Source organism: Malurus melanocephalus, unplaced genomic scaffold (assembly GCF_030028575.1).
Source record: "Malurus melanocephalus ecotype Western Australia unplaced genomic scaffold, MMel_1.1 scaffold_327, whole genome shotgun sequence".
NCBI classification, from domain to species: Eukaryota; Metazoa; Chordata; class Aves; order Passeriformes; family Maluridae; genus Malurus; species Malurus melanocephalus.
Genome location: NW_026623559.1, coordinates 227,585 through 247,390, shown reverse-complemented (window position 1 = coordinate 247,390; position 19,806 = coordinate 227,585). Strand labels below are relative to the sequence as shown.

Sequence of the window (19,806 nt, the reverse complement as noted above, 5' to 3'; positions counted from 1 at the left end):
TAATGACTTTCCCCAGCCTTTTCTTAGACCTACCAGGGTATGGTGGTGTCACTTAACTGGGAGACACAGATTGATGCCAGTGGCTACTTCTATTTCTGGTGTATGGATCTTATTGCAAAGGGAAATGACACATGAAAGTGAACCCCGAAGAAGACATATTTGAACCCATAGTCTTATTTTTTCTTGCTAACTTAGCTAGAAGGCTGGGGCATTATTAGGGATATTGTTTTGTTTTATCCACAGAATGAAAGCATTTACTGTTTCTGTGCAATCTTAGTCAGATGTACACAAACTGACAAGAGTTTGAGAGCGAGTCCTTGTTTGGGTTAGCCTAACCCAGGTTTTTTTCATTATGAGGTTTTTTAGAGMAGGTACCTACCTGCCATCTAGATTTCTTGAAGACATCCATATTGTTAAGAATAAAAAGATTCAAGCTGATATAGTCCATTAAAAAAATTGTATCCACTTAATATTTTTCAGAAATCTGTGTTTTAACAGTCTGGGATTGGGGTGAGCATGCATTCCCTGCTGCTTTGGGTCCTGGGATGTCTCCATCTTGCAGAGCACTGGAGTGGCCTGCTGGGTTACAGAGAGCTTGACATTTCAGATGCCTGGGAAGCGCTTGTGAGAGCATGAGGAGTCAGTGAGGTGCTGATTCTGTGACTCTGCTTCTGCCAGAATCCTATGGCATGTGGGTCTGGAACTGGGAGTCTGATTCATTATGGAGGAAAATGAGAAATGTTGGTGTGTATGTGAATATTACCCCACGTGTAATGGGGTGTAATCTGCCTCTTTAAGCAGATACATCAAAATTGTTTTGTCTCTTGATATAAGAAGATACTTTTTCATGTTGCCTGGTCTAAACTCACTGGTGTCCAACACTGGGAATGCTCATGGTGTACTGTTCTCCATAAATTAGAAATACATGGAGCTTTTGTAGTACATGGGCATTTTGAGTAGCTCCATCAGAGCCAGGACCTTGTTCACACACCATAAACACTTGAAGGCAGTGGGTTCAAGTGCAGAACAGGAAGGACAGAGTAAGAACAACTGAAATGACCTTTTGGGAGGGTGGTATTTGCTCCTTATAGCCAGAATGCCAAAACATTAAACCTCAAAAGCAGCTGTGGAGTGATTCATGTAAGTTCTTTTTGCAGCCCAAAAGTCCCTGTGTTCCACAGGGACTCCGGCAYGTTTGTTTGCAGTGGATAATTAGCAGAATGTATTTTCACATTCTGTGTTAGGAAATTCCAGCACTGTGGAAGGTGACCACAGATTTGAGAGCCTGTTTAGTGAAGAAATATGGAACTGAAGTATGGAGGTTTAAGACGAGTCTTAAAAAGACAATTCTGTTTTGAAGAGGAAATAATTYATGCAAAATATGTTACAAAATCTAAGTCCTAAATAAATAAGCAGTACAATGTATTGTGTCTTGACACTTTTGTTTCCACTTAACAGGTACTGAATGCAGATTAGATACCAATTTTTGAAGCTATTTTTCATTCTATTCACTTTGCTTTGTACAAACAATTACCCTGTAATGTTAAATTYCAGTCTTTTGCTTTGAAGCTACATGAAAATATGGTGGGATAAACATCCAGAAAAATAGATTTGTGGTTATATAATTTCTCTTTATTATAAAAAAGTTGCTTCACCATATGAAACTCTTTTTTCCTATATTTTGGAAGGCTCATGTTCCCATTTTGTTTTTCACCAAGTCAGCATGATATAATGTCTTTCTAGTTTCTGTAATCTTTTAGGATTACAACATGAGGGTTGTGGTATAAAAAGTTACTCTCACACAGTATTGAGAAGTCTTGAAGTCTTTAAAACCAAAGTATGGGATATAAGAATGCTTCAATCCAGATATTAAATGACAGACAAATAAGCAATGTAGTAATTGTTAAAGACTTAATGCTACAATAATTTTCTTTTTTATTTAAAAGTTTTGGTTCTTTTTCTTTGTTTGCTTTCTTATAAAGGACTATAACTTTTACCATTTGTTCCAAATGACTACATTTTTCAGCATATAGATGCTTCTTTTGAGTAGCATTTTGCATTCTAGGAGTAGTATAAGGGCTTGTTTCTGTTGTCACTTCTGTCAGCCTGTGACARAAGTAGATTTTGGACCCCTTTGTCTTTAAGCAGAAATATTAATGCCTGATTTAGCAGACTCTCACAGCAGATTTTGTAGCTGCCTATTGAAGTCTCCTATCTGTATTGTCTTGCAGAACAGTGAGACTTAATAAAATATCACCAGCCTTGGCTTACCATTGCATAAACAAGCTTTGTTAAAAATCAGGCTGTATTTCAAGGCAACATGTAAGTTTGAGGAGAATTAATTTTTTTTTTAAGTTTTCATTTCTAGGAAAACTTGGCTMTATATTTCAAGAATTTCTTAGAAGTTTGAATAGTTAAACCCTCCCTCTGGAAGCAGTAGATAAAATTCTACACGTTAAACATGGTAAAAATGGTGCATATTCTGCAAAGGACAGAATTTTAGATTAAAGTTTTCTGGGCACAAAAGCAGTAACAAAATGATCCCTACAAAACAGAGTAACTTAATAACACAAGAAGTAACTTTTGTTAATTTGAAGCTTTAGAAACTGAAGCTTGTAAAGTAAGATGTAATTAAATTATGGTACTGTACATACCAGTTGTTCTTGGTAATTGAAACTTTACAATATGAAAAATACATTACATCTGTACAGTTTATACAGGTAGGTAGGATGAGTTTTGAAAAAGATTCGCTTCAAGGGTCATACTCTGAAGTCAAAAAATACTGCACAACCGAACTAATTACAAATTGTAGACTCGAAACAATTAATCTTTATGATTTGCTTTTAATTTGAACAGGGATCCTAGAATCCAGAGAATTGGGTCTCCTCACCGGTGTCCATAATGTTACATAGCATTTGGTTGCAGCCTCTGCKAGAGGCCAGCCCCACCAACACCCCCTCAAGCCAGCTGCTGGCTGTGCTCCTTGATCCGTGCTGCCGTGGTGATTGTGCTCAGGTCCAGCTCGGGCTCCAGCTGGGCATCCACTGCRTCCTCCTGGCTGCTGGAGTCGTAGGGCTTGTGAGCCAGCAGGTCGTGGTGCACCCCGCAGTAGCTCAGCGTGGGCTGGTCGTAGGCCAGAAACGTTGACACGTTCATGGACAGCGGGATCTAGGGCAAAAGCAAAGGTGAAAAGCAGCCCCTCACCAAAAGGCACTTGCCTCAGCTGGATGTTGCAAAACACAGACTGTCTGCTCCCTCCATCCCTATATCCACTTCTCTCCACCCAAACCCTGGTCTTCACCAGGATGTTTTCAACCTTTCAATTTTCACCTTTAAACTTGAGGCCCAGGGCTATGTCTGTGCTTCAAAGTGTTTGTGAAGACTAAGGTGAGATTGAACTTAAATTATCTTTAGAATGTAATTAGCCTCAGGTATAATCACTCTGTCAGGGAATATCCCGTATGAAATACAAATGCCTTTTCAAGTGTGAGTGGTTTGGATATGTCAGTGGGTGTGATGCCTTTGGTCTGCTCGGAAACACAGATGAGAGGGTTCCTGCCATGCAAGTGTTTGGGGAAAGGCACCTCAGTTCTCATGCCATTGTAACTAAGCTAGCATCCTTGTCTGTATTTCCTCCTTTACAGCTTTCCTTGCTCTTTTTCTTCCTAGTGGGGTGTAACTCAATAAAAGTTCTAGGTATGAAGAACCTCCTGTTCTTTGAACTTTAAAAAAAAATTCAAACAAGTAATATCACAGCATTTGTAATGTTAGTTCTCATCTCTGACAGCAATTCTGGAGTAAAACCCACTGCACTGTTTAATTACTAGTGATTTATGAGCTTCATATTGTTTGGAGTTCAGGTTCAGATGAGCATCAAAAAGCCCCAGCTTATCTTAGATTTACAGTTCAGAAGCCTTAAAATTGCAGTTTCTATTCAAGGAAGCATCTGTTCTGCAAGCTGAATTTCATTGCATAGTATTACATTTCTACACAGTGAGGGGCAAGTTCCAGCAGCCCTCTGTCTTTTCAGTTGGGAAGTTTAAAACCTTAGATTCAATGTACATAGAAAGTGTAGCTGAAAGTTTGTACTTACAAAACTGAATGACAAACCAGAATCTTTTGAAGAAAATTCTGTTCAGTCCTGAAAAGAATGTAGTCCAGTGTTTGGAATGTTGATTTTTTTTTTTTTTTTTTTCTTTTCATTGTAACTGGCAATTGAAAAGTTATCACTGATGAAAAAGAGAGCTGATCTGTTTGTTTGTTTGTTTGTTTGTTTGTTTGTTTGTTTTAAATAGAGGTAGATAATTTGCTTCTGGTCTGCCTGCAGCAATTACAGGGATCTGCAGGAAATGGGTTATTTGCTCCAGCCTGCAGGAGTGTATTTGCTTCTAAACAGATGTGAACTGGCTGGGGAGGTGAATGCTCTTAGCTCCAGATGAATATCTCGACAGTCAGCAGAGGTGGGAAGGGTTCTCACAAAAGCCTACAGCRTTTATTAAGCTGGTGGTGTTGTGCCTGTGTTCTTATCTGATTGCTTGACCTTGGCTGGGCTTTCATGAAACACAGAATTGCATTTTTTTTTTCTGAATATATTATATTTAGAACCAGAGGCAATGTTTTCAGCCCAAAGATTTTGGTRTTTTGTTAAATATCGTGGACACGGGGTGTACAAACCTCTTGGGGGGATTACAAGACTCAGCTACAGAATCTTAAAAATAAAAATTTGAAAACTAAAGGTACAAAGGAACAGCCACAGATTTGGAGTGGCTTGAGAATGGAGTCACGGGAAATTCTGATAGGGCAATGGAATATTATCYCTGGAGTTGACAGAAATAAAGAGCTGAAAAAACAGATGATCATGAAAAGGAGAGATGAAAATMAGTAAACCACACTGAAACAGGAGAATAAAATGAGCTGAAGGATGGAAGTAATAGAAGTGATGTGTCACTCTGAAGTTGTACAGAATTACAGTGTAATGACAGCGTCATATTCACAGGCATTTGAATGTGGTATATCRGCATATGATCAACATATGAGAATTTCATCTATTTCATATACAAGTTTTCCTGTTGTCTTGAATTAAAAAAGGAGCAAGCCCTTGTTGTAATACATACCAGGGAACTATACAGCTTTTATGGATGTGAATCAAAATTAAATGCTTTATTTGTGACCATGGGAAGATTCCTGTTATATCAAGTGAACCTTTAAACAAACCTGATACTTCACCATCCATTAGTTTGTCTCTGTGAGGTTTTTTTTTTTATTTTATGGAGTCACAGGACAGGGCTATAAGAAGATTGTTTTGTACCTACATCTCCATCTCCTGCCTCTGCACCCCCTGCATGTAAGTTCTCTCTGTGATTTAGGCAGGTCTTGCATGTCACAAGTCCTTTCATTTCTCTCTAGAATGTCCTAGAGCTGTCTGATAGGCAGGTATGAAAAGAGAAGACCTATCTGATTATCATCTTGTCCCTTTTCTTTCACTGGCTGCTCCTTCAAGCACTTCTTTACTTAGAAGTGCTGTGGTATGAAACATGGGAGATAATGAAACTGTTGTCAAAGGAGCAGATAAATCTGTTACAGCCAATTTATGAAGGTCACGGATTTAGAGTTCATATCCTTCTGGCTCCTTTACCAAGAAGTAATTCAGCTGTGGGGGCAAAGTTACCAGAAGTTACTTTTTTTTGGTATTTGCATACACTGAGAGGAGGCCACGCTGTAAGGCAGTGAGTGCCTTGGATTGCGTTGCTGTCCCTTGAATGTGCTGGGAAATGGTGGCTGCAGAAATCACTAATCACTTTTAATGASCTTCATTTTTCTTCAAACTTCTCAATTCTTAGGTGGTTGTTCTTCTGTGTTTACATACTGCAACCTTACCAAGTCCAAATTCTAAAGGTCTGCTAAAGGGCAGTGTGAACTGGGAAGAACTTTGGCATGAAATGTCACAAGGACAGGTATCAGTTCAGCCAGTTTGCCTTGTCAGTGGCACACAGGAGTTGAATGCAAAGGGAAAGATCTTTCCAGATTTTTCCCTGCTTCTCTCAAACTCATTTTCTACTCAGTTCAGCTTCTAACTAAAAACCTAGTGAAACTGTAAGCTTTCAATTGAACAGCAAAATTGGTCTTTGCACAAATGTTAATGCCCTCTTGGTGAGGGAGAACTGTATTTCCATTCAAAGGGCACACCCRCCAGATGCTGTATGAAATTTCAACACTCAGGAACTCTTGCTTTTCTTCTGCTCCACATTAGTGAGATGTTTTGTGTGCTCTCCTGGCTTTGACAGTTTTTSTATTCCAATGTATTCATCTCTGGTTACCTTTGGGGTCACACCTTGCGAGAAATAATGCAACTGAATCCAAAGAGGTCTTTTGTGCCCAGCCTTCAYTGCTGTGTCAGACTAGCATTCTTGTCACAGAGAGACCAGAGTGGGGAAGCAAAGGGCAGCTGAGAAACCTGAAGTCCTTTAAATCTTTTAAACCGTTGCTTTGGTCTCAATGCGAGAGCCCATTGTGTCCATGGCAATATAAGAAACAAAATAACCTAAGTAGGTGCTGTTTCYAGACTTCAGTTGTTTTGGTGGCTGAATGCCCTAGGCTTCTATTGATACTAAAAAAGAAACATCTCTACTAAGTGCATGATTAGAAGAAGATTACTATTATAGATGGACTATATCTGTTCAGTGATCAGCACGAATTTTTAGTAATTTATGATTAATAAAACAAATAACATCATAAATAATATTAATAAAATGAATAACATTCCCTGGGAAAGAAGGATGGTGTTAAAAAGTAAAAATCACCTTGGAAAAACAAAGGCCAGAACTTCTGAAGCTTTACTTTGAGTGTTGGACACCTGAAGGGTAAACTGATGTTTTCTAAGGGTTGCAAGAGTAAACAGAACATTCAAGCGATGGGTTCCATGGGGAAACCAGGCATTTTTCTTTGAGTTATGTCAATGTAGGTTTTATACTTAAAAGTAGAAGGAATTGAAAAAAAAGTTCAAAAATTTGCATATACTAATTTTGACAGTCATCTTTTATGAATTTTTGAAATGCCAGGGTGATCAGCTGCTAACAGCTACTAMGGCCTTCCTTTTTAATTTAAAGTAGATGAAAAGTAAGAGGAGAAAGCAGCAACAAAAGGTTTTGTATTTCACTGATTCTGTTCATTTGGGTTCAGGCTAAGACATAATGAGCTCTGGTTTCCTWGTTGCTGGACGTTTTGTCTTGCATGTTGTTAATTTTCCTAAAATCTGAACAGGGTGATATTTACTTAAGATCTTTCCTTCCTGTGAAGAATGTGACATTTGTAAATGAGAACAACTTGTGTCTTGATTAGCTCTAATTGCTTGCTTGACTCGGAAAGCAGTATGTATTACATTTTTTCAGTTAGACACTTATGCTTGCTAATAATGTTAGAAAAATGAACAAGTTATAAATATTCTTCTGCCTGACAAAGTATAAATCTCCTCTGCTTTAATTTAAAATTTGTATCTGTGTGGATTCCTGTGGTTGTGTGGCTTTTTATTTGTTGGTCGGTTTGTTTGTTGTTTTGCTTTTTTTGTTTTGAACTTGAACAACCCAACGAAGAGTTTTGGATTTTTGTTTCTTTTTAATAATAGTCCTTCAAGTTCCAATGTAGTGAAGTGAGTTAAGAAGTAGGTATGAGAGTGGTGTGTGACAGTAAAAAGAAATCCTTTCAGCTGATGCACTGCTTGAAATATGCCTCTGAATATTTATTAGTGAAATGTACATTATCCTGAAGTAGCTCTAAAATGTTATTACAATTAGATTTGTATCTAACTAAGCACTAACCTTTTTAGGCTTCTCATTTGTTTTTAATTTGTATGCAAAACTCGGTGTTTATTAGATAGGCTCTGAAAGCATAATTATGGAGGTATAATTTAAAAACAACATCACTAAACTCTGTGGGACTAAAAGTAAATCAACCCAGACAAAGCTTTTACTTTAGATGCTGGATAAACGATGGACTCCAATCAAAGTATTGCCCAGAGAGCATTTGCTGCAAATAGAAAAAGGGACCTAACTTGGTCTTAGTAAATTTTGTTACAGCTTGGAAAACMTGACCTTCATACTGGATCTTAGTTATAATTCTCTATTTAGCAATCAATAGATTACCTTAAAATATGAGAGAATTGCATGAATAAAAGCACATTAAAGACACCTTTGAAAAGTGACAATGTATTTGTAGAGATGTCTCAGAGGATGTGTTTGTAAGCCACACATTTGTGGGCAATGTGTGGATATTGCACACTTGGTAATTGATGTGGACAGGCCCTGGAARATACCACTGCTCCCCTTCTTCCCTTCTCTGAAAGTTCTAGAATGCTACGAAGGAAAAGGACCTTACTGGTATGTGCAGAAGGAAAGGGAGATGAATGAAAGCCACCAATGAAATGAATTTGATTTGTTGTATAGATTTGTCTGGAAGTCTGTCTCCTTTAAATGAACATATTTTGTATTGTGAAGTAGAAGAAACAATGAATTAAAGTTCAGAAAAACTTGTCCAAGGCAGGCTTAGTTAAACCCCAGAGAGCCTTGTTCAGCCCAAGAGCCTGTGGTCTGGTCATGCTGCAAAGAAATGTCTTCCAGCCTTCCAGAGACCCAAAGCACACACTTTGTGTTTTGGAGAGCTCTGTGGAGGGCAAGGTCTGTGCATGGTAATCAGAGTTATTGCTTATAATGAACAAAACCCATTGAAGACTGGCTCCATGCAATATTTAATCAGTTATGACACTGACTGCAGTTATTTTTATTGATTTTTATTAATTATTGCTGTTTTGGTTGATAGTTGAACTTTTTGGGCCATCGTTGGGCTCTAAGTAGAATGTTTTTTTTTCCTCAGAGGATGGTTTCTCATACTTTGGGTAGGCTTCTGTAGAGTATGATTAATATGATCTTATTTTCTTCTCTAATTATTTTAATGTAACAAGCAATTTTCATATCCCTTAAGTACTGTAACAGGCAATCTCATTACTTTTCATCAGGCTTGTTTACAGGGAAATAAAACAGCAGCAAAATAAACAGTACTGAATGAACCAGAAGCTGAAACATTACCTGCTCTGAGTATTCAGAACCACAGATCATGAGCTTACCTTATGAAAAGGAAGGTGTTTTTATTGATGCAATCTTAGCTTGTTCTTTACTTTTCAGTGTATGAACAGTTGGGGAATTTTATATTGTTTATTTACCTAACTGTGAAGGCTAAGTTGTAAATTTTAGTGAAAGCTGGAGTTATTAAAACCCCAGTAAGAGAGGGTTTAAAAAATATCAAGAAACTTAATAATCTGATGATGTCGAGATCTTCCTTTTTACACTTTGCCCTTTCTCTCTCTTATCTTCCTTTCTTACTTGCCTCGTTTTACAGTTTTCCCTCTATTTCTGTCTTTTAGGAGGAAGCATCCTTCTTATTATTGACCTTGTGAATAATTTGTGTAACCCCTCCAACTTCCAGTTATCTTGTTGGCTGCGATTACTCTGTTATCTCATTCACCATTGCTTTTCTTTGCATTCTACACTAKCTCTTTTGCTGCTTTTCCCTGAGATGCCCTAATGCTCTCTTCCATCAAGTGCTATATCCCAAAATAGGCATTCTTGACTGTAGGAAAGGGTACAGGATAGTCTGGTGGTGCTGAGACAAACAGTGAAACCCCACTCTGCAGTTGTAAATGTGGAGTATGAGTTGATAGCCCTCAATATTTAACCAATTCTGCTGCCCCATGGACTGTGAGTGTGATTCTGCAGTGGGCAAAGGCTGATCCTGCCGTGCTGCTGCTCCAGGAGGGTTCAGCTGTGACTCCCTGATGGAATGAGCTGATGGCACTCGTGTAGTGTTTGGACAAAATGGGCTTCTGTGGAATATCATAGGCCGGGGCCACAAGATTTATAGATCTGAATAGAATTGTACTATGTCTGAGAGCAAGGAGGATGCCTTACTTACTCTACTTGTTTGATKTTTCCCAAAATTTAGTGTGTAGAAACTGTGTTGAAGACAAACCMTGTATTTAATTTGAATTCTATGTTACAGATAGCTTGAGATTAAAATGGGGCACCAATTAAAAAAAATCCCACAAAACCCAACCAAAAGCTGATGTTTTGAATGTTCATCTCCTGATATTTCTGGAGAACAGGTTTTCCAGTCCCATCTGCAGCTGACAGAAGCCTGTSACAGTGCCCTGGTAACTGAAGCCATGACACTCTCTCAGCAGAGGTTTACTGGCAGAGCCCTTCCTGCAGATTCAGCCACGCTTAATTTTATTAGCTTGGCATGTGTCAGGCAGGATGTTCTTCAGCTGGTGCACGGAGCCTGCAGTCACGTTGTTCTGCTGCTATTACAGCACTCCCAGCTGACTGCYAGGGAATTTGAGGCATTCAGTGGTCAGTGATATGGTATCAGGGATATTCCTATGTAATCTCAAGTCCCAGGAGCCTCAGGAAATGTGTAAGAAGGATTTTAAACCACAAACAATACCCTCATACCTCACCATCCCCTTCTCTTTCTGTACTGCTGCATTTTGTGGTGCTGTGCTGAGCCCAAGCACACCTCGAGGTATCTGGCACATGTGGATCATTCAAATCACATCATCCTAGTGTCTCTTTGGAAACTACTCCTGAAGAATGAGGATGTTAATTGTGGGGTTTGGATTTCAGTCCCTGGCATGTTGCAATAGAAATTCCTCTTYACATTTCAAACAGTTTGTTTCCATGGAGTGGTGTGGTTTTGTGCATAGTGTTCTCAAACAAATTATTAAAAACCTAACATTCACAGCCTGCATCAGTTTAAAATATGAGTAATATTRTTCCAATTTCTAATACCTGTTAGAKATGGAAAGCTTATACTGAGASTGCTTTAATCCATTTGCTGATTTTTATGGTCTCAAAGTCCCTTGAAGTACCTGACGCGAATCCAAATGTGCCCACATGCTGAGTTTTGCATGTAGATCCTTAAATYAGTTGAAGGATACAGGCAGATTCCCTTGGGATTAAATAATTTGCTAAAACTAAAATGGTTTATTTATTGCAGGAAGTGTTTTCTATTTGAAGTCTATTTTGCATTSTATAATGCAGCTGTTCTCATTGAAAATGTAATAAATGCTGCACAGRATTCCAGCTTTTCTTCTCCCATCCTTCCTTCCTTTGTTCTGTGAGGTGGGATTGCGTTACTCCAAAACCAGTGAATGATAATATATCTATTCAAAGAATAATTAAAATCACTACCATTGCACTTTAGTTGAATAACCAGCATGTTGATATTTTCTAATTGTTGGAACCAAGAGCATTTTCATATATCCTAAAAAATCCTTTTGAACGATGCCAAAATGCTACTGCAGTTTTGGCAGAGGCTCTCCTGCAATCAAGTCCTTGTTCGTTGTTAGGGGTAAGAGATTTGACCTGTTCACCCAGAGAGAGGAGACTTCCTAAAGGATATTGAGAGAAACAACTCCAAACATAGACAAATTTAAACCAAAAGTCAAATTTCTAACTGATTCTTTTTTAAATCATGGAGATGAACATATCTAAAAGAAAAGTGAAATTTACATTAGTGTTTAAATAAAATATGATTTTATCAGRCAGGTTTCTTGGACTTTACCATGAAATGAGCAGTTTTGTTTTGTTTATTTCTGCAGAATAGTGTAATTTCATAAAACCCTTCTGAATGAAGTATTTCCAATTACATTACTGAATGGGCTCTGTGTAATTATTTAAGTAAATTAAAGTAAGATGTTTGTTAAAAATGGAATGATATTATAAGAGAAGACTAATACCAGATGCAGCCTGAAAAGCAAGAGCAGGGCTTAAYATGATTTATAAATTTCATGGATGGGGAAGATGGGATATATTGATCCTTCAGTTCTCAAGAATGATAAGGTTACTATGTGAACCTGACTGAATTGTAATTTTCTGATGTGACACAAGTAAAAACAGAGTGTTTCTTTTCCTTAACCATCAAATCCTCTACACATATTTTTTTATATTTATACTATTGAAGAAATTTTCTTTTTCCAATTATTTCCCTCTTTGAGTGGCCTTCATATTATATTTTATCACTGTGTAATTCTGGAGAGAAAAAGCTGTTATATTCCCAAGCAGTGTGTTGGTATATGTTAGATTTTTCTTTTTTTAAAATTTCTGAAGTATATTAATATTTGCACTTGTTAAAATATTTGTCATGGGCATCAGTTGCACTGTGACTATGACATTTGTGTGGCACTCGGCCTGGTTGTTTGTGWATTGAATTGTCCAAAATGAAACAATTCTTCAACTTAGGACTACAAAATTTTCAGGGCAGGAAAGCATTACTTGGCCAATTTGATATTAACTTTCCTAAAATCCAGGCCAAATATTCCAAATATGAAGTGGCAGTTTGTTCATAGGCAGAGTACCCTTTTCACTCTTAAATGCTGCACTAATTAGTTACTTTGGCAGAGTTTCAGGAAAATTGTAGTAAACAAGGGAGCAGAGGCAATACACTGTGTCAGAGTTCGAGGTGTGCAGGCAAGGGACCAAAGCTGAGCAGAGCATTTTAAAAAGGAAAAAAAAAAAAAAAATTCCTGTGACAGTTGTCATAAAGCTCTCGGTTRGTTAAAGATGACCTTAATTGCTGCTTTGCTGGTTTATTGCACAGAGCCTGGGTTTCGGAGGTTTCCATGTCCCTTGCTCATCGCTTGGTGGCATTCCCTTCAGGTTTTTCCAGGTAAAATGCATTTCCTCAACAAAGAAATCCTGATTAGCGAGGGAAATGCAAACTGCTKGGGATATTTCTCTAGAGCCAGCCAGTTACACCCAGGCACTTTGGTCTTTGCTAGTACCAGGCAWGCAAATATCTTTATTTTCTAACTTTAACTGTGGCAAGAGCCATCAACAGCCCTTGCTGCACGGCTGTTTTGGTCAGCATGTTCCCTYCAGGGCAAAATGGGGGGATGTTGCTGGGTGACAAAAGAAGCAGCTTGTAGTATTTTTGGTACGGTGAGTAGGTGGAGGACAGTTCTCTGCATGCAACCTGAGATGTTGAACAGTATTARACTTCCCCCATGTCTAGCAGGAGCCCGGCAGGGCTTTAGGGAACACAGAAAATGGGTGATGAACAGCACTGCCCATGCTTCTAACAGCTCTGCTCTGGAGAAATCAAATGGAGTCTGAATACTCCTGAAACAATTGACAATAGTACAGAAAATGTAACAAAAACATTTGGTTTATGAAATTCTTATGGAAACTTGCACAGAATTTACAAGAGAGGATGATTCTGTTCAGAGGGTTTATTTTCTCTTTGAACAAATGAGGCAGTTTTGTGGAAACACAAGAAGCCTGGAGGGCTCCAGAGCAGGGTCCAGCAAGGACAGGGCAATGAAGGTGCACTGCATGTTCCTCGCTGKGCCTGGCCTGGGCTGTCATTTCCTGCTGCAGGTGCAAGATGGGGACTCTGTGCTGCTAATAAAACATCTCCCTCTGTGCTTGAGAAAGATAAGATTACGTGTGAGCTGCCCGTATTAATGGGTTCTGTGCGTGTTAAAGATAATAAAATAGCGCTGCTTTGCAAAATGAGGAGACATTTACATTCTGAGGCCTCACTCTCTACCTGCACTGGCTCTAGGCAGATCCTGATGATAGAATGTGACCTTCCACACAGATGGAAATTCAAGAATCTGAGAGATGTTGGCTTAAATTAGAATGAAAAAAACAAGGACTTTTGACATTTTTGACAGCACTGGAATTATTTTCATTTTGAAATAGAATATTTTGTTCTAACTGGTTTTTCTTGCATGCTGTCTTAGCAATTAAACCTTCAACAATACGGATATCAACATTGATGTTTGAAATGTGGATAAAAGCTGTAAAATGGTAATAGTGTATTAAAATCATAATGAGAACACTGTAGTCTAATCCAAATGCTCCAGGATCTTTAGTGATATATTGTATATATATTTTTTTCCTTTTTCTTTTTAAAATAAGTGTCATTAATTGCAATTTTCTGTTGAAAAAAAATTCATCCATGTGTTTTTGACCAGTCTGACTACCTTGAGAACAATTTCAAGGATTGGTTCCTTTGCTGAGGSCAGATCATGCCATTAGCAGGATGGTGTTCACAAAGTACCATCACATCTTGTTTGACACACCAAACACAGACAAAAAGCAATCTAGCAACAATAGATGGAGTTACTGACAGTGCCAGTGCAATACTTAGTGGCTGTTACTAATTAAATGACTTAATTGCTTTGTCATGACAGAATGTAGATAATCACTATGTCAGTTGTTCTTCATCATCTGGCTGCCTGGGCAGATCAGTGGCTGGTGTGTGTCATGCATCAGGATGTGGCCTGGACCCTTTTTTTTTATTTTTCTTTCCATCTCCTCTGGCATTTCTGGATTCTCTCAAAATACAGCAATAAAATAACAGGTGCAGCCTGTGACTTGTCCCATGTGCAGGGCTCTGATGGCACCTGTCCAGCGTTAGTGTTTCAACACAAAGGTTGTTCTCAGTAGTGTGACTGTGTACTCATAAATTCCATTTAATGTTTGTGGCCATAACGCACCAGAAGGTGAGTCCATGTCACTGGTCTGGAGCAGGGACAGCTTGCTCACACATTGCTGCACTCAGATTCACAGCTCCACTGGGCTTTTGTCCGTTTGGTGAATACCATGGAGTGCTCTTGTGGTCCTACAGTCCTGGGTGGTACAAGTTCCTTCCTGAAAAGCTGCCTTTCAATCAGGGGATGCTGGCATGCGTTTGGCTGCTCCAGAGTGCTGAACTCTGCTCCTCACACTGGAGCCCTGCAGGAATGGCAGGTGGGTGTTTGCCTTCAGCACCGGCTCCCTGTGCTGACAGCATTTCAYCCAGGGACAGTGAACAGAACCCCAGAACCCCAGCAGAGGGGCTGCATGAGCCAGAGACCATTGTGGGATTCCTCAGAGAATTGTCTAAGCTAACTTCATCTCTCACAAACCCCCTTCTAAAGCCATTTWCTCTGAAAGCCCTTTTGTAAAACTTTCTTTACAAGAATTTGCATGAGAATGATTAGAGCATAATTAATTTCTAGCACAGCTTTTTCAAAATCTGAGTTTGCGTGGTTTAATGTGCACACTAGGTGGGCTGAAAATCTGAGCAAATTTTACATAGGTCACGTCTAATTTACAAACCTAATTTTTAGATATTTGGGCAGAAATTCTTCAGGGTAGTTTTTAGAACAAGAGAAAAGGATTTTCTTTAATTTTACATGCCAGAGATGTTTTCTGCCTTTTTAAAGAATAGTTTGCTATTTATCATTTTGTTCCTCTGCTAATGTGCTTTGCACATTAAAAATAGATGAACAGAGAACTATTCAGCTGAGCTACCCAAAGATGCAGGTGGCTGCTACAGAAATCTGCCAGTCTCAAATCCATATTGGAAAATTCCTTATGAAAGACTTCTTACCCCAAAGCTGTTGAAGTTAAATGGAATGGGTCACATTTGTCTTCTTGYAATGGATTTTACAGTTATACAGAAAAAAAAAATCCTCCAACCTCATGAACATTAGCAACACATTTTATAGCTCCTATTTGATTTGACAAGGACAAGGGTTTGTAAAAGGGAAGCTTATGAAGATTTCAGTGCTGYTCAGTTCTCCCCATTGTGCACTGAGTCTGGGGCAGCTGCCTTTGGTCACCCAGCGGGTTCTGAGGACACTGTGCCTCTGCAGGGGCTGGGCCTCACTTGCAGTTTGCCTTTCACAAAGTTTTCCACTGTGTCTGCACTCTGCATCTGGCATTGGTAGGAAGTGGTCTGGGCAAGTGCTGCCCAGAAAAGATTGCTTTTYCCTAGGATTATGTGAGGACTTGGGGGAAACTTAGAGTTTGGCACAGTGTTGGTAGAGAAAGGTGATAAAATAATTATTTGAGTATCATGATTTAGGAAAGATACAGCCAAATTACTGATTGTTGAAGCACTTATTTCACTTCTATGAATTTCTGTAGTAAGTGAAGGCTGGCTTGAGAAGGAAGTTACTTTAAAGCAAATTGGTGTGTAGATTGATTAATGCTGCACTGATTGTCCCAGAAAATGCTCTTGCTCTGCTGTCAGCATAAAGTCATCCTTTGTAGTTTCYCTGCCAGTGAAACAAGTAGCTCAGATTTTCTCTGTCAGTGATTTTACCATCCCCCGGGTGTCAAAGACAGGTCACATCCAAAGATGGTTTCCTGGCAGTGCAGTGAAATGCGCAGGTTGGCTTGTGGCTATCAGAGAATGCTGCACAGAGGTGCTCTATGCAAGGCTATCAATCCCTTGGCCTCAGAGCAATGTGAGAGCTCTGAGGGAGCTCGTGCACTGCTCCTGTGCTGTGGAGCTGCTGCCCCAGATCCCAAAGGGCACACGAGGTGTGTGCCGGGGTGCCACTGACAGTCCACTGCCTTTGCTCAGGAGCAAGCTCGGCCAGGGCTGCATTTACTTTCTCTGTGTTCTGCAGTGCAGATTTACCTCCATTGTCCTTCACGTCTAGTAACAGTGACAGTTTAAAGTTGGCCTATATTGAAATAATAACTGCTGGTTTGAAAAAATAGGAAAACTCTGAAGAGTGCTGTATTCAGAGTTAACCCTTGTCTTGATGTTACTGAGACAAGGGATGGTAAGAATTAYCTTATGAACTACTCCAGTGAAAAGGCGGCAACTTGAGAAGTGTGCAGCAAGGAAAGTAGAAATAATTAATTTTAAGCTCGGGTTGTATCTGTAAGATAACCCACTCAGCATCCTAGATAGCCAGCTTTTTCAGTACATGCCATCATTCACTTTCTGGAGTATATGTGAAAATTGCAGTAGAGCTTTCAAAACACTCTAATAAATTCATTTTCTGAAAAGTACTTATGTGCTTTGAATAAATAACACACTTGGCCTTTTTTATTTAAAAAGAAAAACTTTAACAAGCAAAAATGAGGAGAGTAAGTTTGCCATTCAGAGAAGCTAATGCAATTGCTTGGRCTGATGATTTGCATTGAATTGTTGATATGTTCATTTCTTCTTCATTAACAAATTATCTTTTATTCTGTGAGAGMGATACTTAGCCTAATGGATTTTCAGTTTCTGAGATTCTTTATTTTCTGGTTTTATTCAATTAGTATGTGATGTTTTTACRGATGTTGTTTGACTAAAAGAAGATGAAGAGAGGTAAACAAAAAATCCTGAAAGCATTCTCAGCTCAGTCCTTAATCTACCTGTCCTTCCTGTTCCTTTGCAGTCCTGGAGGTGTTTGTGCTGCTGTTCTGTATCACCTCCTGGCATCCCTGCAGCAAGCAGAGTCTCTGTGCAGGATTTTTACTGCACCTGAGCACCCAGCTTGTTACTGGTGCTGCATTTCCTGTGCCTCCTGTCCCCAGCTCTCTGAAGGACTGAGCTGATGCCCACAGCCCAGGGGGCAGCCTGTGTGAGCTGTACAGAGAGAGCAGGGCAAGGGCAGGGCAATCTCTAACTGCTGCTGCTTGTTTGGGTCAATTCAGGAAGAAAAGGAAATCGCAGCTTAGCCAAAAGCATGTTGCTGGAACAGGACCTCCACTCAAAAGCAACTCAAGTGCACATGTTTTAAGCAAGTTTTAAAAAGCTAAGCTTGTCCAGCTGTGCGATTGGGAAAAATTCGCGCAGTAGAGCAGGGGTGTTTGGGAGCATCAGTACTCGGTGGCAGAGCTGTGGCAATCTTTGCCACATATCATTTATTGATGTATCTCTCCAGTGTTATTCCCCGGGGCCAGGGGTCCTTTTTCCCCTTCCGGTTGTGCTGTGACCATACCCTCCTGAGGTGTGTGTTGTATCAGGCAGCTGCTTTTTCATTTCCATATCCCTTTACCGAGGTGCCACAGCCCTGCTGCTGTCACAGCTGTGCTCGGTGGTGGCTGGCTGGGTGTGGCTGGGTGTGCTCAGCTCAGCACACATTCCTGACAGCTCTGTTATATGGACATGGTAACATGAGCRTTGGCAGGGTCTTTATCTGGTTTCATTTTATTCTGTAATCAGGAATATGCCTGCTCAATGGATTCTCTAAGATTTAAAATACATGCRACAAATGTGTTTTATACTGATTTTGTGGAATCTCCTGCTTTTATGGATAGGACTGTGTGTCCTTTTAATTTTATTTTTTTTTTCAGTGTTGGAGTGTTTTTAATACTTCTTAGCTTTGCCTCTAAATCTTTTTCCTCAATCAGGGCCAACTCTAACTTAATGGAACAGGTGGTTGCTTAAACAGCAAATWGTTTAACATAAAGCCCTGGCCAGGACATAGCTTCTTTTAATTAAACGACTCACAGTGCTCCTGCCAGCCRTCTTTTCCCTTGCTCAGCATTGCACCAGCACTTCGGACACAATGTGCAGCAGTAAAATGAAGCATGTCCCCAATGTTAACCCTTTTTCAAACAAACCACATGCTTTTCTTGGATGTATTGTGATATTAAGGTGGAATAAATCTGTTTCAAGAAAAAAGTATTTATTTTTTTCCTACATTTCTTTTGTTGATAGAAATCTCTTCCTGTTACAGGGTGAAAAACCCCAACTCAAGCATGCGGTTCCACCTTTCCATTGCCAAATGCTGCCACTCAGGGGCTTCAGAGCTAGGGCATGAAAGATTGCTTGGCTTTGCTGTTACTGAAAGAGCAAGTGAAGAGGCACAGAGAGAAGCTCCCCCTTCTCTCATGTCCTGACTCCTCAAAGACTGACTGTGGCTGGCAGGGAAGGACAATGGTCATCTGTAGGGGCAAGAGGTCCAGTGTGCAGCTAAAGTCCATTTTTCCCCCTCAGTAATTTAGGATGTATTCAAAACCTCTAGGGTACTTCTTACTGTTGGTAAGTTCTTGTCAAAGCAGCCAACCCRTGGGTAATTTTTAGGAGGTTTTTAACCTATAATCCATTCCTGACTTCCTGAATGATAGTCAGTATTAATTCCCAGTCAAACAAGTGGACTCCATTACCTAAGCAGCCAGTGCTGCGTGCCCATGTCACAGCCCTGTTARTCATGTAAATGTCAAAACTCTAGGGCATTACAGGCTCTGGAAACCAGCTGCTCTGTACTTGTGTTGAAATCTCTAGTTTTGGCTCCTCAGTATTTGCAGAAGTATTTGCTAKAAGTCTAAGGCAGGCGTAGTTGTGCCAAGAGGCACAGCTGGCAGAGTGAGGTGATTATCATCTGCAATCCTGTTTTCAGATTGGAGAAATTTAATATAATTCCAAGTATTTATGATGACCCACTTAGAAAAGAYGATGCACTATTATTACCATATTATTTATGTAGATGTAACAAATATAAAAGTCTGCTACATTTATATTATAAAATATCCTCTCTGTTTTTCTGGTAAAGTACTTTTCTCATGTACCAGTTCATAGTGTATGCAAAAAGGTTTTTTACCAGATGTCTGAAAAGGGATTCCAAAGTGCTTTGTTCAGAGCAAATCTAATGTTAATTGCCACCAAAGGGGGACTTGGGTCCTCCAGTAGAATTCAGYCTTTGTATTCTCACTAGGGAACTGGCAGTTTGTTGACAGATAAATCTGGACTGAATAACAGAAATTTAATTCGTTATTTTTTGGGGGTTTTTTTGTGGAAATCTTTTTGCAGAAAGATTTTAGCATAACAGTTTTCCTGCTACACTTCTTTTTTTTTTTTTTTTTTTTTTTTTTTTTTTTTTTTGGCTGAAGTTTAAACAGTTGGTTATGCTGTCTGTAGTATACACAAGTAGACTTTGGATCGAAAAGGCTGTTTAGACTAGAGAGCTATAGTCATATTTATTCCTAATGTTACTGACTACTTATTGCCAAATTATCTTGCTGAAAGTATAGGATG

General features: G+C 39.3%; 2 protein-coding genes across 3 annotated transcripts in view; one reads left to right on the top strand and one right to left on the bottom strand.

The window, feature by feature from the left end:
* The window catches only part of CTNNA3 (catenin alpha 3), a 335,868-nt gene that overhangs the window by 95,782 nt on the left and 220,280 nt on the right, over window positions 1-19,806 (top strand). The window lies entirely within an intron of this gene.
* The window catches only part of LRRTM3 (leucine rich repeat transmembrane neuronal 3), a 74,601-nt gene continuing 56,203 nt past the window's right edge, over window positions 1,409-19,806 (bottom strand). For both annotated transcript variants that reach the window (XM_057377835.1, XM_057377834.1), the window contains one exon: window positions 1,409-3,168. In XM_057377835.1, coding sequence (XP_057233818.1) covers window positions 2,959-3,168 — 210 coding nt within the window. In that variant the 3' untranslated portion in view covers window positions 1,409-2,958. The remainder of the gene's footprint in view (window positions 3,169-19,806) is intronic.